Below are 22,630 nucleotides of genomic sequence, written 5' to 3'. Positions count from 1 at the left end.
CCATAAGCCTCTGTAAACAAGAGGTCTTCCTGATACCGAACAGAATCGTCTGGCGCGAGCCAATACAAAATCATTAAGCTACATGAGTTGAAGACTTTTTTCAAGTAACCCTTTCGCGATGAGTAGTCACTTTAATGATTTTGTTCTGGTAAACCCCCAGGCGATTTTATTCAGTTTTAAAGGAACCCTTAGTCCTCAATGGGATAACACTGGGTTATAATTATAACCTCAAAGAACCAATAGGTGTGGGGGAGATTGGAGTTAAGATAAATCTATTTCTTAGTATCCTTTCTGGATTAAGCTCACGAAGAAGTGCACCCAAAATGAGCACACGCGCGCGCACACACACACACACACACACACACACACACACACACACACACACACACACACACACACACACACACACACACACACACACACACACACACAAACACATATCTATTCAGGTAATTCGTAGGGGTCACAAAAATATATATAAATAAAACCCCGGGTCTAGAGGAACCTCTACTTAACCCCTCCTTCTTCGTCCTCCTTCTCCTCCTCTCCCTCCCACGAAGACAGGGAAATGTGATGCTTTGTTGCTGGGGGAGTGGGTCACATATCTATTGAGGTAACTTGTAGGGGTCACAGCACTCCCCCCCCCCCCAAAAAAAAAAAGTTAAAACCCCGGCTCTAAAGGAACCTCTACTTACTCTCGTCTAAGGGTTGTTTCCTGATCGGAGTGGCGCAGGCCGTGTTGACGAGCCCCGCCAGGTGGGTCCTGACTGTCCGCAGGTGGCGACAGTGGGCGAGCCAGCCGTAGAAGGCGCGCGAAATGATTTGGTGCTTCATAGTGTCACACATCAACTGGATGGAATCACTGGAACGAGAAGAGGCGAAAGGTTTAGAGTTATTCCAAAAAGTGGTTCTAGGTTCATTCAAGCACCTCTTTGATCATTATTGAAAAAAAAAAAAAAAATAATAATAATAAAATAAAAAATAAAAATAAGAAATAAAAAAATAAATAAAAAGATAAATAAATAAATATGCAAATAAATAGATTTATAAATAAATCATGAACAAATAAGTGAATAAGTAAATAGATTGTAAATATATGAATAAATAAATAAACATATAAATAGATAAATAATACGTTGATTCATAGATGAATAGTAATCTGAAAAGCTCACGTCAGAAGACGTTTACTTGTAGCTAAAAACGTCACTTTTATCCTATGTGTTTGGACTTTCTGGATAAGTTGTAGTTATTGAAAGCTACTGGATTCGAACACAAACAGACTCGTGCCGTGTGAAGCACGGCCGGAAAAGACCCACCAACCGGCACATTAATAATATCAACACTTTTGGTAAGTATGGCATGAATAAAACCCTAAGGGCACATGTGGTTTTGTGTGTGTGTGTGTGTGTGTGTGTGTGTGTGTGTGTGTGTGTGTGTGTGTGTGTGTGTGTGTGTGTGTGTGTGTGTGTGTGTGTGTGTGCGTGTGTGTGTGTGTGTGTGTCTGTGCTAAAAACAATAGCAATAACATCTTCAACCAGCTCCTTGAAGAGGGCAGACGGAAACTACTGACGGAAGTGAATCAACGTGGCCACAGGGAATCCACAAACGTGTGCACAAGAGACGGATAGACAAAAAAAAAAAAAAAAAAAAAAAAAAAAAAAAAAAAAAAAAAAAAAAAAAAAAAAAAAATCGGAGGGAGGGGGGTGGAGGTGGAGGTGGAGGGGGCACCATCCCTGTAACAGAGTCAAATACGTGACGTCAGCTTCTGACGTCAGTCACTTCTTGTTTATATATTGTATTGAGGAAAAACTGTAATCGGTTTTCTTCTGTACAAGGTTGCATTATTTCTCGCTATCCTCAACTACCACCAGGATATTCAATTTCATTCATCTTCGTCACAGCTTCTTCGTTAGTAAAAAGGTTAAAGGTTAACCAACAATTGTAGGTACAACTTTGCACTTTCTCTTTTGTAATGTTATATATTTTCACGAGAACTATGTTTAAAAACAACTATCTTACCTCACAATTACTATCTGAGGAACTTTTTGACGAAAATATTCGTCGTTTGCTAATCTGAATTCTAAAACACAGCATTGAGCGCGATCTCCTGTCATTAATTCCGATGACGTCATGAGCTGTGTACCAACCCTTCAGGCGTCCGGTTGCGAAATAGACAATATCGAGACAATATCGAGCGATAATGAGAGTTGTCATCGTCTTTTGATAATATTCTCGATTCCCTAAATATCTCTGATAACAGCCAAGACGTGCGGATAGAGGGCTTAGTTATCGTCTTTTGATAATATTCTCGATTCCCTAAATATCTCTGATAACAGCCAAGATGTGCAGATAGAGGGCTTAGTTATAGGCCAGTGGATCTGAAACTATGGGTCACGAGGTCAGTTTTGATGGGTCGCAGGGACACGGAAAATTCTCACGTTTTCAGAGTATTTCAAATACTTGACTAATTAAATTTAGTTATCTGAAGGAAGTGCAGTGCCATGGATTCTGTTAATTTAGTTTTGTTAAAGGAAAGCTGTACACTTTATTTTATTTTTTCAAAGTAAAGGATATATATCACTGTCCATTTTGTTTTTCTTTTCTTCATTCTGGGTCACGATGGATTGAAATTTTCCAAATAGGGTCACTCACGAATAAGTTTGAGAACCACTGTTATAGGCTATAAATTTGAACCGGAATATCTCTGAAGAAGTTTTCATATTGGTGTATCGTTGCTGCTTACCTGTGTGCATATTAGTTCTGCAATGCTGTCTTTGGACACTCAAGAAAGCAAGGGTTGTATATGTGAAGCATTCAATATTTTTGCAGTGTGCGCCTACGCAAAATACTGCAACATGTTGACACTACGCCTCCTAGATGCCACAAGCTTCGTAAACAGCGATTTCTCCAACGTAATGTACAGCTGCACAGAAAACTATCGTTAGTAAATCACGCTAATCATTTTGACACAAAACAACGAAACTATTTGAGACAAGTTGAAGTCTCCATCGGAAATAAGATTATCATGTCATAGTGAATCCATATGAACTCCGGAACTATTATTCGATTCATATTCATTCAGAAGGAATTCGAACAATTCGAACCCCAGAAATACCAACCCTTCGGTATCATAAGGTTATGTTCATTAGCGAATGTTTCGACACCCCTACTAACGATAGTTTTCTGTGTAGCTGTACACATTTTTTCATCTCGGCCCGAGTGTGCCAGTTTAAAAGATTTATTATGGTGACTTGTTACTTCTAGATATAATCAATCATTTTTTACACGACAAGTTTGATACATCATTTTAGATTGCTTACACGCTATGAAAACGAAATATTTACTACAAGTATCGCAAGAACATCAATCTGTTCCAGCAAATGTCAAGTGTTTTTTGCCTTGATTCCTAGACTGCACGCTCTTATTTAGCTAGCTATTAAACTGTAATAATAGTGAACATATAAAACTGAAATTAAGTTCCAGTATAGGTCTAATAAAAGAAACATGCTGTTTCATATATCATTTAGTCAGTATTGTTTCTCTGAATTCAGGAAAAAAATATCCGATATAAGAAAAAATGAAAATTAAACTGTTTCCGGCTGCCTGTATGCGAACGTGGTATTATGCAACTTGAATCACATAAATATCAGTGATGGCGATGATGTTGATACCTTAGACAATGCGTCGATCCCGTTATTTCTCCTGGTTTTATTTTTCTAAGCTTATTTACCTGATAAATTTGATAAAAATGTCAAAAAACAATACATCTTATCATTTATTTTGCACATGCTTTAAAAAAAGGCCATTTAGTATTATTATAAAAGGATTTAGCTCTCCATGTATACGTGAATAATATTACTGTTGGTGGGCGGTTATTGTAAGCTTTCCTCTGCCTTTCTGAGTTCTATATGTTATTAATATATTATTATTCTCCGTCTCCTCTATTCTTTTCTTCCCAATCGTGTATTTTTCTCAGTACTTATTTCTTAATTTTCATGATTCCTAAATTTGATATCAAATATCTTGCGGCACTCGACACGATCACTATTCATTAACATAATGACAATGCATAAAGAGTGAACACAACTCAAAACATCACTGCGGAGTAGATGGCGCTACGGGTAGGTTTTCCGAGAATGGCTGAAGCAGACGTTTTGATGATAGGATAAGTAATTTTAAATTGAAAAAAGTGGGATTTATTTAGCTATTGTTGACTTCAGTAAGTACTAAAAACATATTCCGGTGAAATTAAACACAATTTTCAAAGTGATTGCACTTTAAGGTGACTAAGAGCAGTGGCCTCATTGTCACAGTTGTAATAAGGACATAAGAATGGAGGAGACTGCAGGAGACCATAAGTCCTACAATAGGCAGTTCCATGTCCATAACCATCTATCATTCCTATCCATAAAGTTATGTAATCTTCTTTTGAAACAGCCAAATGCTTATGCGCTCGCTACATTCGTTAGCCACTCTGTTGGTAGACCAGTTCTTGCCTATTATATTCATCTAGATCCGGAAAATAATTTTAATAAACATGTCGAGAAAGTCTTTAAAACGTCACGGGGTACGAGCACAGAAAGAAGTATTTGTTGGTATGACCTTTGTCTTATTCTAATTTAATTTAATTCTATTTATTTGTTCATTTTTATTTATTCATCTATTTTTACAATATGTTAATGGACAGTTCATGCATGTAGGTCTGCGTGGCCAAACTCTGAATATTTATACGAGGTGAGCCCCAGTTGTATATTCTTATCCGTGTTTTATAACAAAATTACATGAACGCCTCCACGTCGAAACTATTCTGACTCTGGATTAAAAAAAAAAAAAAAAGAAAAAAAAAAATGGCACGACTTGAGTGAGACTCATTAACATGGGTGTTTAAAAAATATTTCTTTTCTAATACAATTTTGACGAATTTTTCATTAAAAAATACTCGTAACTAATACTAAATTTCAAGGACACATTGAACAATATTGATTAGATAATATGTATAAAAGATGAAGAAATTTCAGTTTATATCCATCGAAAGTCCTGTTAGAGTAGTTTAGCTTAACTTATTCCACCATTATCCTAGCCTGTGTCAAGAAATTAAATTTATATATTCTGAACTTCTGTCCTATACAAACGTCACCATTCAAATGCAAATTCAAAACCTGAATGCAATATTTCCTTAAGAAATAAAAACAAGTCTTCGTTACATTTGAGCTCTCCGCACCGACATCACTTCAAATTAACTTAATTAAGGTCATATCCTTGGAGGAAAATTTCCAAAAGAAATCCGAAGCCAGTCAGAATAGTTTCCAAAGTATCCGATAGCCCAGAAATTACTGTTCGCTGGCCGAGTGAGTTAGAGCGTCGCTACTTGTGGCGGAAGCAGAAGTGACGGAGGTTCGAGCTTGCCGCAAGCGAGTTGGACCAAGGGCACGTTTCAATAAATTCCACGCTACAAAGTCCTCTGTAAAGGGCACCGTCCTAGCCTTCTAATGGTGGGGAGTTCGCGACCTTCAACCGAATCAATCAATCATCATTAACAAGAAAATTAAAAACAATTTCTTCAGATATCTTCTTCAGGAGTTCCTACCTGCTCTTCTCTGCAGCGTTCTGGCCGTCTCCTTCGAGTGGTGTCTCCGTCGACCCCGGCATGGGCGTGTCGATGCTCGGGTTGGGCGTGGGCGTGGGTGTGGGCGGGAGGATGGCAGACTCGCTCATGGAGTCTCCAAGGCTGAGTGACTTTGAGGACGAGGTCGAGGAGGAGTGTGAGGAGAGTTTGGGAACTCGAGGGAGCCAGGGAGAGCCGCGGAACAAGGGGGACATCATTTCCAGGTGGGCTGTTCCAAAAGGAGAGGGACGAGAACAAAACTCATTGGATGATTACAACCTTCCTTGCCTAGCAAGAGGTCCTCTGAGCTGAATAAAGTCGTATGAGATAGCCAGAACAAAATCATGTAAGTGACCCTATATTGTAATTTATTAATATATTTTATCATTATTATTGTTATTACAATTTTTATTATTATTATTATCATCATCATCATTATCATTAATATTATTATTATTATTATTATTATTATTATTATTATTATTATTATTATCATCACTATTTATTTATTTACTATTATTTCTATACCAATCATAGAGCGTCATTCCCGTAACTGCCCAACGTTGAAGGCCAAATACAGGTTTAACAGATTTCTCATAGCTTACCAGACTTCCCCTCCCTTGCATGAACAACCTACATACGAAGCGTAAAACACCAATATATAGTCCAATAAAATTCTCCTAATACCTTTCTTTAACCACTGAGTTATTTGTTTGCACATTCAATGATTTTATTCTGGCTCAACCCAAAGGGAAATTATTGGAAGAGATTTATTCAACTGGGCTGACTACTACTTTATTCAGCTCTAAGGTTATCACAACCAGCAACAGTTAAATATTCTGCTTTACTGGGCATCAACACTTGATTAGTATAATTCCAAACAATATATTTGTCTAATGAATTATGTACATATATTCTCACACACACACACACACACACACACACACACACACACACACACACACACACACACACACACACACACACACACACACACACACACACATATATATGCAAAAATAATCACAATAACGCGTGACTAAGTAATATTGCAGACACCACAGGGAAAATAAAGTCGGAATACTAAACGTTTTCGTCTATTTCGACTATTACTCTGAGGATGTCGTGATTGACGAAAACGTTTAGTATTCCGACTTTATTTTCCCTGTGCTTTCTGCAATAACACACACACACACACACACACACACACACACACACACACACACACACACACACACACACACACACACACACACATATATATATATATATATATACACACACACACACACACACACACACACACACACACACACACACACACACATATATATATATATATATATATACATATATATATACACACACATATATATGGCAGATATCGGCTATCTTGTGGTCGCGGAGTGACACCTGCATCATCATAAGAATACATACTGAATGTAGTGTTTGCGTTTGGTGGCTACTCACAGAGGCGCTCAGGTTTGAGGGCAGTGATGATGCGGAAGACGTAGTCTGTGGACTCGTCCTCCTCCTGAGACTCCTCCCGGCGGGGCAGGGCTGCTCGGGCCTTGCGTCTCAACTTCGGGAAGACCTTTCCTGAAGGAGGAAAGGGAGTGGGGAAAGTCAGTCGGGCGCGCGGGCTGATGATGATATCGAAGAACGCCAGGAGGGCAGCTGATAGCTCCTGACATGTTGTCACATTGAGCAAGAATTTTGGAATTCCTTTGTTTCTTTGTTTTAATTGGAAAACAGTTGAGATTTTTTTTTACCTTGAAGGCGCTGGTTTATCACACAAAAATACGTACAAATACGCGCGCATGTGTGCATATGCGCACACACACACACACACACACACACACGAGCTTAGATCGGACCTACGAGCTCTGAGCTCTCTTCCAGGAGGGAAATAGCTGTCGATCACGAGTCCAACACGTGATCCAAAGACCAAGTGAATACACACACACACACACACACACACACACACACACACACACACACACACACACACAATAAAATTTGAAAGTCCCATGTGACGATGGAGTCACATATGGTATCAGTGCATTCCGATGAAAAATGTTAATAACAGTAATAATGATTAAGTTGATAATGTTGGCGACAACGACGAAAACAACGACGAAGAAGAATAGGACGATGATGATAGTATTGATGGTGATGATGATAGTAAAGATAATGATGATGATGATGATGATGATGATGATGGTGATAAAAATGATAATAGTAATAATAATAATAATAATAATAATAATAATAATAATAATAATGATAATAATAATAATAATAATAATAATAATGGCAACAATAACAATAACTATTTATGATAATAAAAAAAGAAAAATAATAACACAACAACAATAATGATAGTAATAATAATAATAATAATAATAATAATAATAATCATAAAAATAATAATAATAATGGCAATAATAACTATAATTATAATAATAAGAAAGAGAAAAATGATAACACAACAACAACAATAATAGTACAACAACAATAACAATACTACAATAACAAAAAAACAACAACAAAGAACGAATGTAAGAGAACTGGAATAGTGAAGCCATATCTAAGAGTTTACTATGAAAGGTATACTAGTATACATCAAATGGGGACGCTGAGGACTACATATTGACAAAAGAGGTAAAGTTGATCCAAATGTGTTTGTTTTGGACATCATCAATGCACATAAGGAAAGTTTCACTTTTAGTAGCTTTTGTTATGTGTAAACATAACGTGGAAGAAGATCAACAAACGAAAGCGTTCGTACAGACTCGTGTTGATATGGAGGGAGTGGGAGGGGAGTGGGAGTGGGAGGGTGTACGGCTGGTAATTAACACTAAAGCGTGGAAAGTAAGAAATGTCAGTGAAAAATGTGGTTGTAATGTCGGAGGAAAAGAGGAAAAGGGCTTAAGCAAGACGATGAGGATTTAGCTACTATGTTCACAAAGGTTTTTGTGATGAAAATATGATTTCTTTTAGGGGTAAAAGGGTGAATAAAAATTGCAAAGGGAATTTTTCATAGCCAGAAAAAACATTATCCTTACATACCCAGATGAGACTTTCGTTGTAATTTACTATTATATACATATTCTTTTATATATTGCCCTGGAATATGTTTTCTTCCTCATGCATATAAAAAAATGCAGACATATACACATACATATAGATGTACCTATAAATATGAAAAATACGTATCTACATACAAATCCGAAACACAGGAGCCTTAGTCTAAGTTTATTTCTGACTCCATTTGTATACCTGCGAAACTAGTCAGGAATAAACTCAGACCAAGAGTCACGTGTTTTTTATTCCTACTCACGTCAACCTGTCAGAATGTCTCTACATATATACATATACATATACATGTGTATATATATATATATATATACATACATATATATATATATATAAATATACATAAGCATATACGTATACATATATACATATAATAATATACATATACATATACATGTACATATACCTATACATACACATATACATATACACAAATGGATATACGCACGTATATACACTCTACATTTATGTATAAACATATACAAATACAAATTTTACATTCACATATATATACCTTGTACTATGAAGGACATATTTCATATGTGTACCCGTGGGAATCTCTTACCTTTGCCCCGCTGGGACCACAGGGGAGGATCTAACTGCCCATGGGGAAGCAGGCCGTTCTCGAGGCATGACAAGAAAGCGAGGAGGTGTCCGCCTCTGGGGAAGTGGATTGGGGGGTACTGAGTGCCGTCCTGCCCTACGAGAACGATGGTGCCCCCGCTGTCGCCTGTCACAGAAGAAAAAGGACGAGTTACTCAGAGAGCCTACCACAGAAAACGGGAAAAATCGTTTAGCGTTGTTTTGAATGAAACATGTAGGTTAAACCTTATATAAGCCTCGTGCTGTGGCAACATCTTCCCTAGAACCCCCTTCTGATTGGTTGTTGGTTTGGGCGTTCGCATGTCTCAGCCAATCAGGCGGAGCTGTGATGGTGTTGCCATTAAGATATCAAAACTATAAAACTATTGCTTTGATTTTTGTATTAATACAATCTGGTGTATAAATAGCACATTATGATAAGAAAGTTACTGTCTGTAAGAATATATTTCTCTACATCGAAAGATGCTTTTGTACCCAAATACGTTGTTTGATAATACAAATCTTTACAATGTTGATGAGATCATCATGTAGTAAGACATTGTCAAGGTCAGTCTGAATGAAATTCCATAATGGGTTCAGTTTAAACGAAAAAAAAATTATACAGATACATATTTAACAGTTGTATAGAAGTCACCGTACATAGAAATATATTAAGATATATGAAAACGAACAATATATTGATCTAATACATATTTTTTTTAATTTGATATGAACGTTACCAAGAGAAAGATGAACGTATCTATATATTCCTATAATTCTTACCCAAGCTCTTATCAATATTTTAGAAGCAGATGTGATTAGATTTATCCTAACCTAGCCTACGTAATGTGCCACTGTGCATTTTGTTTTCCTTCGTGTCGTTGATAAGATCGGGAATGACGTCATGTCGATTGAAACGGAACGACGATATGACGTCACTTCCTCTTCATATCCTCCCCAATAAACTTCGAAGAAAAAACAGGAAGAAAAATCACTCAGTCAACGGAAACAAGGTTCTATTTTTTCCTCATTTATTCTTTCAGGGGAACCACGAAGACCAAGAAAATAAGTGAAATGATTAGAATAAGGAAAGAATAACAAGAAAATCAAAACAAAACAAAAACAAACAAAACAAGAGAAACAGAAGAAAGAGGAAAAGCAAGTAAACAAGAACAAGAAAATCAATAAAGACACAAAAACAAGGAAAAGAAGATTGAAACGAATAGAAAAAGACAATAAGAAGAGGAAAACAAAAATAGAAATAAGGATGGATTTTTTTAAACTACAAATCAACGGTGAATATGCAACTGATTCTAATTAACCTGGAGTTGATCATATCGTGTGATCTTGCAGAGTTAAGTAACAATGTCTCATTTGCGGATCACAAATCTCATTAGTTATCCATCTCTCTTTCCTCTCTCTTTTTCTTTCTCTCTCTCTCTCTCTCTCTCTCTCTCTCTCTCTTTCCCTACCTGCATACCTACTTGCCTACCTACCTACCTATTTACCTACCTGTCAATTTGTCTGTTTTCCATTATTGTCATATACGTTTTTTCTTCTTTCTCTAGTTCTTTTTTTATCGCCCTGAATATGATGAAATGTAAGACCATAAAAAAATGACGATCATTCCCGCCCACATATAAAGATACTCACGACCAAATCATCATTTATTATCATAATTATTATCATCATTATTATCATAATTATTATCATCATCATCATTATTATTATTATTACTATTATTATTATTTCTATTTTATTATTATTATTATTATTATTATTATTATTATTATTATTATTATTATTATTATTATTATTACTATTATTATTATTTCTATTTTATTATTATTATTATTATTATTATTATTATTATTATTATCATTATTATTATTATTATTATTATTACTATTATTATTATTATTACTATTATTATTATCATTTCTACTTAAAAATTGATATGTATTTGCCGCCTAATCAATTGGGTTGACAAAGTCCTGGTACCTTAAACACAACATCGTCGTCGAAAACTGTCAGATGTTTATTAAAACATTACATGTCTTAAATTGTAAATCTAAATGTTGCAATTTATCTTATAACTGGTATATGATAGTGATCTTAAAGGGCCATTGGCAAAACTGACTCTACTGGAACTCCATGGGCCAAAGCAACTTTGAAATTCATGTTGTTTCTAATCTCTCAATATTATTTCACTAGTTATTCGCACGTCATCTTGAAATAATATTACAATATGTTTTAAAACCCTGATTTTAGTACTTGATCCTTGTAACACCGTGCACAACCATTAATTACCTTCAGTTTCCTCCCTAATTTTCTATCGCAAGGGCATTTTTTATGTGAATACTGAGGAGTGTCGTCAAATGATAAGCCCTAGATGCTCATAAAAATAAACATAAAAACCTCTCTCCCTTTCACTTTTGAAAAATTGAAAGGACCATCACCAACTATTTTTTCTATGTAGCCTAATGAGAAAATTGGTGGGAAAATGGGTGAGGATGAAGTGTATGTGTGTTTGTGTGTGTGTGTGTATGTGTGTGTGCGTGTGTGTGTGTGTGTGTGTGTATGTGTGTGTGTGTGTGCATGTATTGTGTGTGTGTATTCACCTCCTCGGATCTGCTGCAGTCTCTGTCGAGACAGCCAGACATCTCTGGCCTGTGAGGCCAGTGCTTTACCAATCCGCCACCGAGCCGTTGTGTGTGTGTGTGTGTGTGTGTGTGTGAAGGAAAAAATAGGGGTGGTGCGTCTACCACCTACATTTCATCATCAGCCAAAGTTGAGTAATTGATCCCCATAACCGATACCATGGGGGTCACCATTACCGCTGGAGTCTATTAACCGTGATGGGGCGTGGGGCGCTTACGACGGAGACCGCGAAAGACTTGAGACTGTAAGGCGTCTCAAGAGCTGAAGAACTCGGACCTCAAGGCGCTCTATAGACCGTCTTCGTGTCACCCAGAAAGGAAATGTTAGATTCATAACATCTTCACAACCAAGGACATGCCTCCGATTCCATACAAAATTGTTTCGATGTTCTAAGTGATTTGGCAGATTGCATATGTGTAGAATTTCGAGAGGTGGCGTAGTCTGACATACAGCAGGTCACTAGACATTTTTTTTTTTTTTTTGCACAGTGGAATAAGTATAAAATAAATTTCTATAATTGGAACTTCAATGTAACTAAGCAACTTGTGTTTTTATAAAATGGAGCAACCTTGCAGCCAATCTTACCAATCACTCAAGGAGAGAACGAATCACTTGATCACAAGGTACTTGAGTACTTCTCTTCTTGCATTTCGTCCTCACGAACAATCCTCAGCCTCAGAAAATACGTAAAAGAATGATGCAACGAGAACTTAAAACACTTCACTCTCTGTGCTTCCCTCGCTGGATTAAAGGGATTCTGCTTCTTTGCCTCACTTCTTTAGTTCCGAGCCTAACGGTAATTCATTCTCTTTCATCGTGTTTTGAAAAAGAAGGGAACATTCAAGAGGAACTCTTGTATCCAACAAGAACTCTGCACCTTAAGCCCTCGTCACACATTCAAGATTCTCTTAAAAAAAATTGAATTTTGAGAAATTGGAAGATGAATTCGTTTACAGTATTCTAGAATTCCCTAAGGACAATTCAACATCGTGTCTAATATTCGTATAGATTTAACTTCTCTTAGTTCGTCCTTCAGCTTCTCAATATATGACGCAAAGGTGATTTGACATTTGGATATTCGAAAAATAGAATATTGCAATTGAAGTCGTTTTTACTCAAACGAACTAACTTGAGTTGCGTATGTGTGACGGAGCCATAACGTGACTCACGGTACTTTTGGTTGAAATCGTTCCCTGTAAGGGCCATAAAGTCCAAAACACTTTTACAAACACGAAACCACAATAAAAATTACAGTGTAAGGAAACCTTGTGGGTAATTCTAGAGCTTAGACACTTAGTTGGGTCAGCCGGGCTTCGAATAGGCTATCTTCTGATCAGCAACTTGTTGCTCTGCCGACTGAGCTATTGCGCCTCTAGATATGAAACCAAAAGCAAACGCAGCGTGGAAGTGAAGTAGTTATGTCGGTTATATTGACAGCTTTCCGAAAACGACACTGATGAACCTTTCACCACTATTCATGACTTAAACCTTTGTTCTGACTGCTGTTAAGTGACTTTATTCAGGCAAGTGAGCCCACTCCTGTGCAGCAAAAAGGTTAACCTTATTTCACCAGTCACCTCTGAACATTGTCGAGGGAAGGATTTGGGTCATTATTGTCCAGTTCACAGTTCATAATGCAATACATTTCTGCTTTAATTACTTCCAAATTTGAACTTTTTATTCTTATTTATTTATTTTATTTGTTAGTATTCTTAAGTTCCTCTGTGTACTCCTTACACTTCACGTTCCACAGGCAAGGATGCTGCTGCAGTAAAGCTATATATATCTAATCTTGGCTGGATGTATTTCTTATATAAGCTTTCTTAACATACATATATTATGTATCAGGTAAGAAAAGTTGTCGGTCCTGCAGAGCGCTCTGGTTGAGTAGGACTAGATAAATAATAAATATATATAGATGCGAGAGTGTTGCTTCTTGTCCACTCGAATACAGGAGCTACCCTGGAGAGCTTAGCGCGCGACGTACATTTCCCCCTTGCATCAAGACGAATACTGCCCCGCAACATGAAATTAGAACCGTCGTGAATCGCGCGGCGTGTTGCAACAGCCCGCATAGCAACACGTTGAGTAACGTGAAGCTCAGTGTGTACGTGCCCTAAGGCTCATTTCACACGTATCGATTTTTCACCGTGCGCCGTCCACAAGACGTCGTACCCTCATTAATCATGGGTGTTTATGGACGCTTTCACTCGTGATCGTGACGTGTGAAAGCGTCCATAGACATTCATGGTTATTTGAGAGTACGACGTCGTGTCGTGGACGGCACACGGCAAAAAGTCGATACGTGTAAAACGAGCCTTACCTCTCCCAAACTCGCCATTTCTTCTTGTCTGCCTCTCGTGCCTCTTTTATTACTTTGCTAGTACCCTCACCGCCTGCCATTCGTTCTCATTTTTGAACGAACTCATACAACAAATCCTGCATTGTGGGGCATTAATCTGTCTGAAACTGACGTTTCGTTACTCGGCGCTGAAGCCGATAATCCATGTAATTTCAGAACTGTTCCCCCCTCGAGCAGTTTCAGATACTGTAATGTACCTGTAGTTTCAGGTAATATCGAGTATTTTCAGAAACCATCGCATAGTTTGAAAAACCATTACGTGGTTTACTGATGTCATCATATAACAAAATAACACGGTGTGTGTGTGTGTGTGTGTGTGTGTGTGTGTGTGTGTGTGTGTGTGTGTGTGTGTGTGTGTGTGTGTGTGTGTGTGTGTGTGTGTCTTTCTGTCTGTCTGTCTGACTCATGTTATCAAGGAAAATATCCATATCATCACATACACACCAAGAAATGTTTTCTACCTCCCACCTAGATATGGACCAAAAGGTCTCCTGTCGGCATGCTCCGCCTTTGTAATCCTTTGTAATATGAAAAACTATCCAAAAACTCAGTTGTCATCCCTCCCACCTTATCACCCCATGTTAATGAAAATACTCAATAATCAGCAATTACAAAGAAAGAAATGTGTAGAATATTCAGTGGCTCCAAATAAAGTAATACAGACAATTTTCTCTATTGAGAATTTCTGAAATTAATATTCTTTTTATATTCGGAGGGAGCAGTTCCGAAAGCTAGAAAATCTAGGATATGAAGATCACTCTCTACCATTCTTCAGGTCAGGTCAGGTGAGGTCAGGTCATGTCAGGGCTATCCCTGCTAATGGTACCATGTCACCCATTACTACCTGGTACATAGTCCGCTGCCTTGCGGTTTTGCATCCGACCTAGATATGGATCAAAAGGTCTCCTGTCGGCATGCTTTGCCTTTGTAATCCTTTGTAAAAGACTTCAGGAATAGACTTCGAGGAACAATCAGGAATTGGAATCCCGAAGTAGGCAGTTCGTTGTCGAGTAACAACTTCGCTCGGGCAGCTCCTGCGACGGCGCCGCTGGTGTCAAACTGTAACAGCCTTGCTGTTCCTTTGGGTCCATCAGGGATATGGAGAAGAGAGGAGGGGGGAGGGGGATCCGGCAGCCTGAATGACTACAGGTCTTCCATATCATCTCCCCTGGCGTGACGCAACCTCAATGGTCGACATCGACCGATAGAGGCCGTCATCATCTCTACCATTCTAATCAAATTTCTACGTGTGTTCCATCACGTATATTCCATTTCGGATAACGAGTGGATGCAAAGGAAATAATGTTATTGACTTTACAGGATCAACTCTGATAACAATGGATTACAATGGCTTACAGCGGCAATGTATGTCGATGGGAGAGCTTTCCGATCATCACGAGGATGGACTCAGAGCAACAAACAGATAAACCAATAAACGAACAGATAAACAACGATGTAAACATACAAACGATTGAATGAATTGGTACCCATCACTACATATTGCCTATGTGTTTATCTAGTTAGGTTCTAAATCTTCTAAATGTATGTGATCGACTCTTTTACGAACTATGCAATCGATGGGATTGTCTCTGGCTATTTCTGGGTTTGGTTTTTGGTTAGCATTTGTGTAGTATATTCAACTCTTTTACAAACACTTTCCTTATCACTATAGATACGAACAAGTTGTCTTATTCATCTACATGGGACCTTATCAGTAGTCTAGGAATAAAAATTCGTTTGTCACTCACTCCATATCATTCCTCTCCATCTTCGCTACCTCACTTCACACTCCTGAGAAGCTCCGGTTGGCTCTGTGGCAACGTTCTCGTTTTATGAGCTTGAGGCCCGAGATCAAATCCTGGGATGGACACAAACACGGATACGCGTGGTAAGGTTTCGTACTTATGTAGGGTTGCATTCTGTCTGGCCCACCTGATGCCTTATTCAGACAACACACACGCAGACACAAACACATACATACAATGTCAATCCGGCACTTTCTTGTTACATGCACAGCCTCAGTTTCTCTCCAAGTTGGAACACAAGAATGAAGAAGACTGCAAGAGACCATAAGGCCTATGCTAGGCAGTTCCATGTCCATTACCACCTTTCATCCCTATTAATAAATTGATCTAATCTTCTATTAAAACAACCAATTGATCCAGCGCTCACTACGTTGTTAGTAAGTCTATGTGACTAATCAATGTAATAGACTAACAAGTTAATTTTTTTTTGTTTTTCTATTTTCTCTGATTATCACATTTACTCTTATACACTCTCTTTCTTGACTTTTCCATTTTCTCATCTCCTGTCCTCTTTCCTTTCATTTCTTTCATTTCCTTTCTTTCCATTTCCCTTCCCGATATCTTAATCCTCTCTCTTCATTCTAATCAACTCTCTTCACCGCTCTTTATCTAAAATCGTTATCGCTTCCATTTTTTTCCTTCTTTTCTGTTGTTCTCCTTTGTCTTATCTCTCTGTTCTTTTTCTTTTTTATCTATTTCCTTCCTTTTCGGTACGTTTTTCTCTCTCCTTCTTTAGGTCATTGCCTCTCTACATTTTTTTTTACCAAGCATATCTGTATCCTATGATGGCTACCAGCTTAAGAACAACAGCTTCATATTAATACAATACAAAAATTCCAAAGTTCGATTCCAGAAAAATCATGAGGTGGGCACAATGACCGTTGCCACCCAACGTGGGGCTGTGGGTTTCCAGAATGGTTAACGAATGGAATAGATTTAGTAGCCATTTATTGATCGCTGAAACAATTGGTTGTCTTAAGAGAAGATTAGATAACGTTATGGATCGGGATGAGAGGTGGTACGGGACATGGAACTCCCTAGTATAGGCCTTATGGTCTCTTGCAGTCTCCTCCATTCTTATGCTTCTTAGGTTCTCTTTCTCAATACTTCTCCCTCACTCTTTGTTTATAACGAACCCTTCTAGCTCCTTTGCCTCTCTCACCTCCTCTTCTCCCTCCAACACCTCCTCTCCCTCCCTTCCTACCCCATACCCGCATTTGGGGAACATGTAGCGATGTCCCCAATACCTAAATCTTCCTCGTGAGTTTATTATCGTTGTATGGGTCGTCAATAATCCCTTTCCCCATACATCCTCCAGTACTATTCCCCTCGAGTCATTTCCTACTAAGCTTGTTTTCATTTACGATTTATTTATTTATTTATCTATTCATTTACTCATTCATTTTCATTATTTTTCACAAAAAAAAACAAAAAAAACCTTATGGGCAACTCGTTTTTGTCTCGGTTGCTAGCGGTTCAAATCACACCCCATTTCTTCCCTGACCAATCATAATCTTTTCTGAATGACGTGTTACTGCGTAGGGCACAGTCCGAACCAATTGGAACGTTGGGATTGGCTAGGAACTAAACGAGGGCGTGGTTTGTTTCGCCTGAAAAATGTAATTTGAATATTTTACTAACAATTATAAAAATCTGTTTAATATGAAATCATATAATATAACCGCAGTTAATTTTTTCCCTTTGCTGATATTACTATACAGATGGAGCATGAGCATACGTAATTGTATACATCAATATACATTGATATATATATATATATATATATATGTATATAAATATATATATATATATATGTATATAAATATATATATATATCCGTTCTAGAGAGGGAGGGAGGATGGTGGAGGGGAGTGGAATATGTAGGCGATGGAATGGGTGGGAATGGTTTCTATGCCTTTTTCCTTTTGGTTAACCCCCGGGTAAAGTGGAAAAAGCCTTTGATATATGTATGTATGTATGTATATACATATACATGTATGTATATACACACATATACATATATTTATATATATATATATATATATACATATATATATATATATATATATATATATATATATATATATGTATATGTACACATACTTGGAACTTAATCATACTTCCACGATCATGGACCTCAGGCAGTCCCAGTGACAGACGTTAGCATCCTCAAGAAACACAGACTGTGCCTCAGAATAAAAGAATGGATGAGACTTCAAGAGACCATAAGGCCTACACAAGTTAGTTCCATGTCCCTTATCACCTTTCAACTCTATCCATAAAGTTATATAATCTCCCAAAACAACTAATTCTTTCAGCGCTCACTACGGTACATGGTTACTAAGTCTATTCCATTCGTTAATCACCACTCTGTTGGTAAACCAGTTCTCTCTAATTTCCTTTTTAAATCTATATTTGTCCAGTTAAAATTCATTACCCCGTCAGCATCAACCTTGTTCAAGTCCTTGACCCATTTGAATACCTCTATTAGATCTCCCCACAGTTTTTGTCTTTCCAGAGAATGTAAATTAAGGCGCAGACAGTTGAAAGTTCGTTTGAGTAAAAACGACTTCGGATGCAATATTTAATTTTTCAATTTTTCAAATATCAAATTACCTTTTCGTTATATATAGCAAAACTGAATGATGAACAAAGAGATTGCAAACCTATGCAAATGCTTGACATACTATTGGATTGTTCTTAGGGAAGAATAAATTCTGTAAGAGATGTCATATTCTAGTGGTTCTTAACCTGTGGGGAATTCCCCACTGGTGGGGAATGGCGGAGTTGCCAAGTGGGGAATGACCGGTCGGACAGAAGAACCACTGTCTTTTTTTTTTTTAATCGATGTTTTTTTGTTTCTTTTTGTTTGTTTCTTCTTGTTGTCACCGATGCTGTGGTGGGAAATGGAGAGTTGGCTCACTAAAAAGTGGGGAATTGGAGAAAAAAGGTTAAGAACCCCTGTTTAAATCTAGATATTCAAATGGAGGTTGAAGGTAGGATGTCGGAGGAAAAACAGTTCAGTGTGATAACTCTTTAAGTCTTTTTTTTCCTATGGTAAATCTCTAAGCCTCATTTCAGTCATTCTCCTTTGAACCGGTCTACCTCCCTTGCCACAAGGAACAGACATGAACATATTCAAGAAAGAATCAATAAAGGAGACACTGATAAATAATGCATCAACGACGAAAGACAAGGAGGAAAAAACAACAAAATTTATAACAAAATAACACAATATATAACAAATAACAAAAGAAATTATATTCAACATGAAATCGAGGGTCCAGAGATGGTGTAACTTGGACATCAACTACAGAAGCTTTGTGATATTTAGCATAAACTAAAAGAATGAAATATTCTTCAGTTTAAACATTTATACAAATTACAGAAAACGTAGTATAACACCAATGCATACGCAGCAATGTGGGTCGGCAAATGAAAAACAATCTTATGAGGACCTAGAGAAAGATTATAAAGATGTATCCTTTCAAGACAATGTAGTTATTGTAGGTCTACACGTACAAACACACACACTCAGGGTGGCTAGAATAGAGATAGAAAGTATCATACGTGTCATCAATATTGAAAATTATAACAAAGAAGTAAAAAGAATAATCAGTTTCTGTGTTCTGAATTGATATTTTAGATGAAAACTTTGTAAAAACAAAGAAATCATAAATTGACATAGGACATAACGAGAACAGGTGATAAAGAATGTATTCATACTTACATACATACACACATACATACATACATATACTGTATATATATATGCATATATATATATATGTATATATATATACAGTATATATATATATATATATATATATATATATATTGTGTGTGTGTGTGTGTGTGTGTGTGTGTGTGTGTGTGTGTGTGTGTGTGTGTGTGGTGTATGTGTGTGTGTGTGTGTGTGTGTGTGTGTGTGTGTGTGTGTGTGTGTGTGTGTATGTGTGTGTGTGTGTGTGTGTGTGTGTGAGTGTGTGTATGTGTGTGTGTGTGTGTGTGTGTGTGTGTGTGTGTGTGTGTGTGTGTGTGTGTGTGTGTGTGTGTGTGTGTGTGTGTGTGTGTGTGTGTGTGTGTGTGTGTGTGTGTGTGTGTGTGTGTGTGTGTGTGTGTGTGTGTGTGTGTGTGTTTGTGTGTGTGTGTGTGTGTGTGTGTGTGTGTGTGTGTGTGTGGTGTGTGTGTGTGTGTGTGTGTGGACATGGATATAGACATAATGAGGCACTCTGTTCCGATACATAGACAGCAAACAATGAGCACTACAATAGCAAGCTCTCCAGTGATGAGTGGGGATGGAGGTGGGGAGGTGGATCTTAAAGCTGTTGCTATGGAAACACAATGCGATGGTAAACAAATCGTCTGGCCCAGAGCAAAGAGACGTCATTTCCTGTCCGATGCATTGCTTATGAAGTGTCTATTGTATTCTCTATTGTATTCTTGATTTTATTCATCTAAGGGGTAACCCAACCAGAATGACGTCCCTGTGGATCAGAGTCACGTAGCTTTATTTTATGATAGAAAAAATGCCGATTTTTTATTTTCATTTTATTACTATTATTATTATTATTATTATCATTATCATTATTATCATTCTCCCTATTACTATTATTATTATTATCATTATTATTATTATTATTATTATTATTATTATTATCATTATTATTATTATTATTATTATTATTATTATTATTATTATTATCATTTCTTACCATTTCTTATTTCTACCGCCCTCCTTAAGTATCTTTCCAAGGAAATAAGAATGGAGGAGACTGCAAGAGACCATAAGGCCTACATTAAGAAGTTCAATGCCCGTCACCACCTATCATTCCTATCCACAGAATTATCTAATTTTCTTCAAAAACAACCAATAATCTCAGTGCTCACTGCATGATTACTAAGATGAAGAATTGTCACCCCAGAACCTTCACATGAAGAATTGTCACCCCATGAGACCCCACCTGAAGAACTGTCACCCCAGTACGCCAAATATCAAGAGTGGTTAGGTTAGATTAGGTTAGGTTAGGTTGTTAGATTAGGTTAGGTTAGGTTAGGTTAGGTTTGGTTAGGTTAGGTTAGGTTTGGTTAGGTTAGGTTAGGTTGGGTTGTTACATTAGGTTACGTTAGGTTTGGTTAGGTTACGTTAGGTTACGTTAGGTTAGGTTACGTTTGTTAGATTGTGTTAGGTTAGGTTAGGTTAGGTTAGGTTACGTTAGGTTAGGTTGAATGAAGGTTATGATTATTGTCATCAACTTATACAAACGAAGAATCGTAAACCCAGGATGGCCCACATGAAGAATTGTCACCCTAGGATTATCCCACATGAACAATTGTCACTCTGTCGAAGTCTGGGGTCACGATTCTTCATGTGATCACTCTGTTGGTAAACCAGTTCTTGTTTATTTCTTCTTAAACCTAAAATTGTCCAATTTAAACCCATCACTACAAGTTCTACCCTGCTGTCTTAATATGATGACCTTGTCTACATCATACTCATGATAAAAGACGCATTCACTCATCCCTGGCAGTAATAAAATATAAATAAAATAATAATAGTAATAAAACGAGGTGAACTTTAGAACGGGAAATCTGTACAAGTCCGACTTCAAACCAAAGCAAAAGACGAAATAAAAATAAATGGAACAGAAACAAGAGGGAAGCGAAAAATGAAACACCACACACAGGATAGGAAATTCTCTAGGCAATACAATTCTGACTTGCAATACAATATATATACATATATATATATATATATATATATATATATATATATATTACACTAACGATATGTGATTGATTGATATGTGTGTATATATATATATATATATATATATATATATATATATGTATATATATATATATATATATATATATATATATATATATATAACTTGAAGTGGCTCTGCTGTGGATGTGCTGGGTCTTTCTGCATTGCTTCTGACCCAGGCAATGGGCAAAAGACAGGGATGACCCTTCATCCACGAGGAGATAAGATAAGGTGGAAACAAATGAGTGGTGGATGGGAGTGGAATGGGTGGGAGCGGGTGTGTGCCTTTGACTTGGCTACCCCTCTTATTAGGGGGAAAAGCTCTTGGTATACAGACAGATAGAAAGTCGCAATGGTGGTATTCTTAAAAAAATAATTCCTTATACAAATCTTATACAAATCCTTGGAAGGGAAAGATTTATACAAGGAAAGATGTTATTTTAAGAATACCACCGTAAGATTCTTACGGTGGTATTCTTAAAAAAATCTTTCCTTATATAAATCTTTCCCTTCCAAGGATTTATATAAGATTTATATAAGGATATAAGGAAAGACTTTTTTAAGAATACCAACGTTGGACATTGACTGCATTACCCATAAAGATACTGGCCGAAGTTTCTGAATGAGATTGTCCGAATTTAACCAGAAAAAAATCATCAAAGTGGTCGATACAGGCATAAATAGTTAAACTAGATAGTTTCCTGGAGGTAGTTTAACCTTGTACTATCCAGAGGTCATTCCAAACT

The 22,630-nt window shown here is 37.1% G+C and overlaps 1 protein-coding gene across 1 annotated transcript in view; it reads right to left on the bottom strand.

Moving 5' to 3' along the window:
• LOC143017815 (small G protein signaling modulator 1-like) overlaps window positions 1-22,630 on the bottom strand; it is a 542,861-nt gene that overhangs the window by 24,484 nt on the left and 495,747 nt on the right. Inside the window, exons 13-16 of the mRNA XM_076172716.1 lie at window positions 9,270-9,434; window positions 7,076-7,204; window positions 5,588-5,834; window positions 696-862 (exon numbers count right to left, since the gene is read on the bottom strand). Coding sequence (XP_076028831.1) covers window positions 696-862; window positions 5,588-5,834; window positions 7,076-7,204; window positions 9,270-9,434 — 708 coding nt within the window. The remainder of the gene's footprint in view (window positions 1-695; window positions 863-5,587; window positions 5,835-7,075; window positions 7,205-9,269; window positions 9,435-22,630) is intronic.

This window comes from Oratosquilla oratoria, chromosome 33, assembly GCF_046742065.1.
Source record: "Oratosquilla oratoria isolate Oo_2021 chromosome 33, ASM4674206v1, whole genome shotgun sequence".
NCBI lineage: Eukaryota > Metazoa > Arthropoda > Malacostraca > Stomatopoda > Squillidae > Oratosquilla > Oratosquilla oratoria.
Note: the sequence above shows the minus strand (reverse complement) of the source record. Positions and strands in the feature narration are given on the sequence as shown.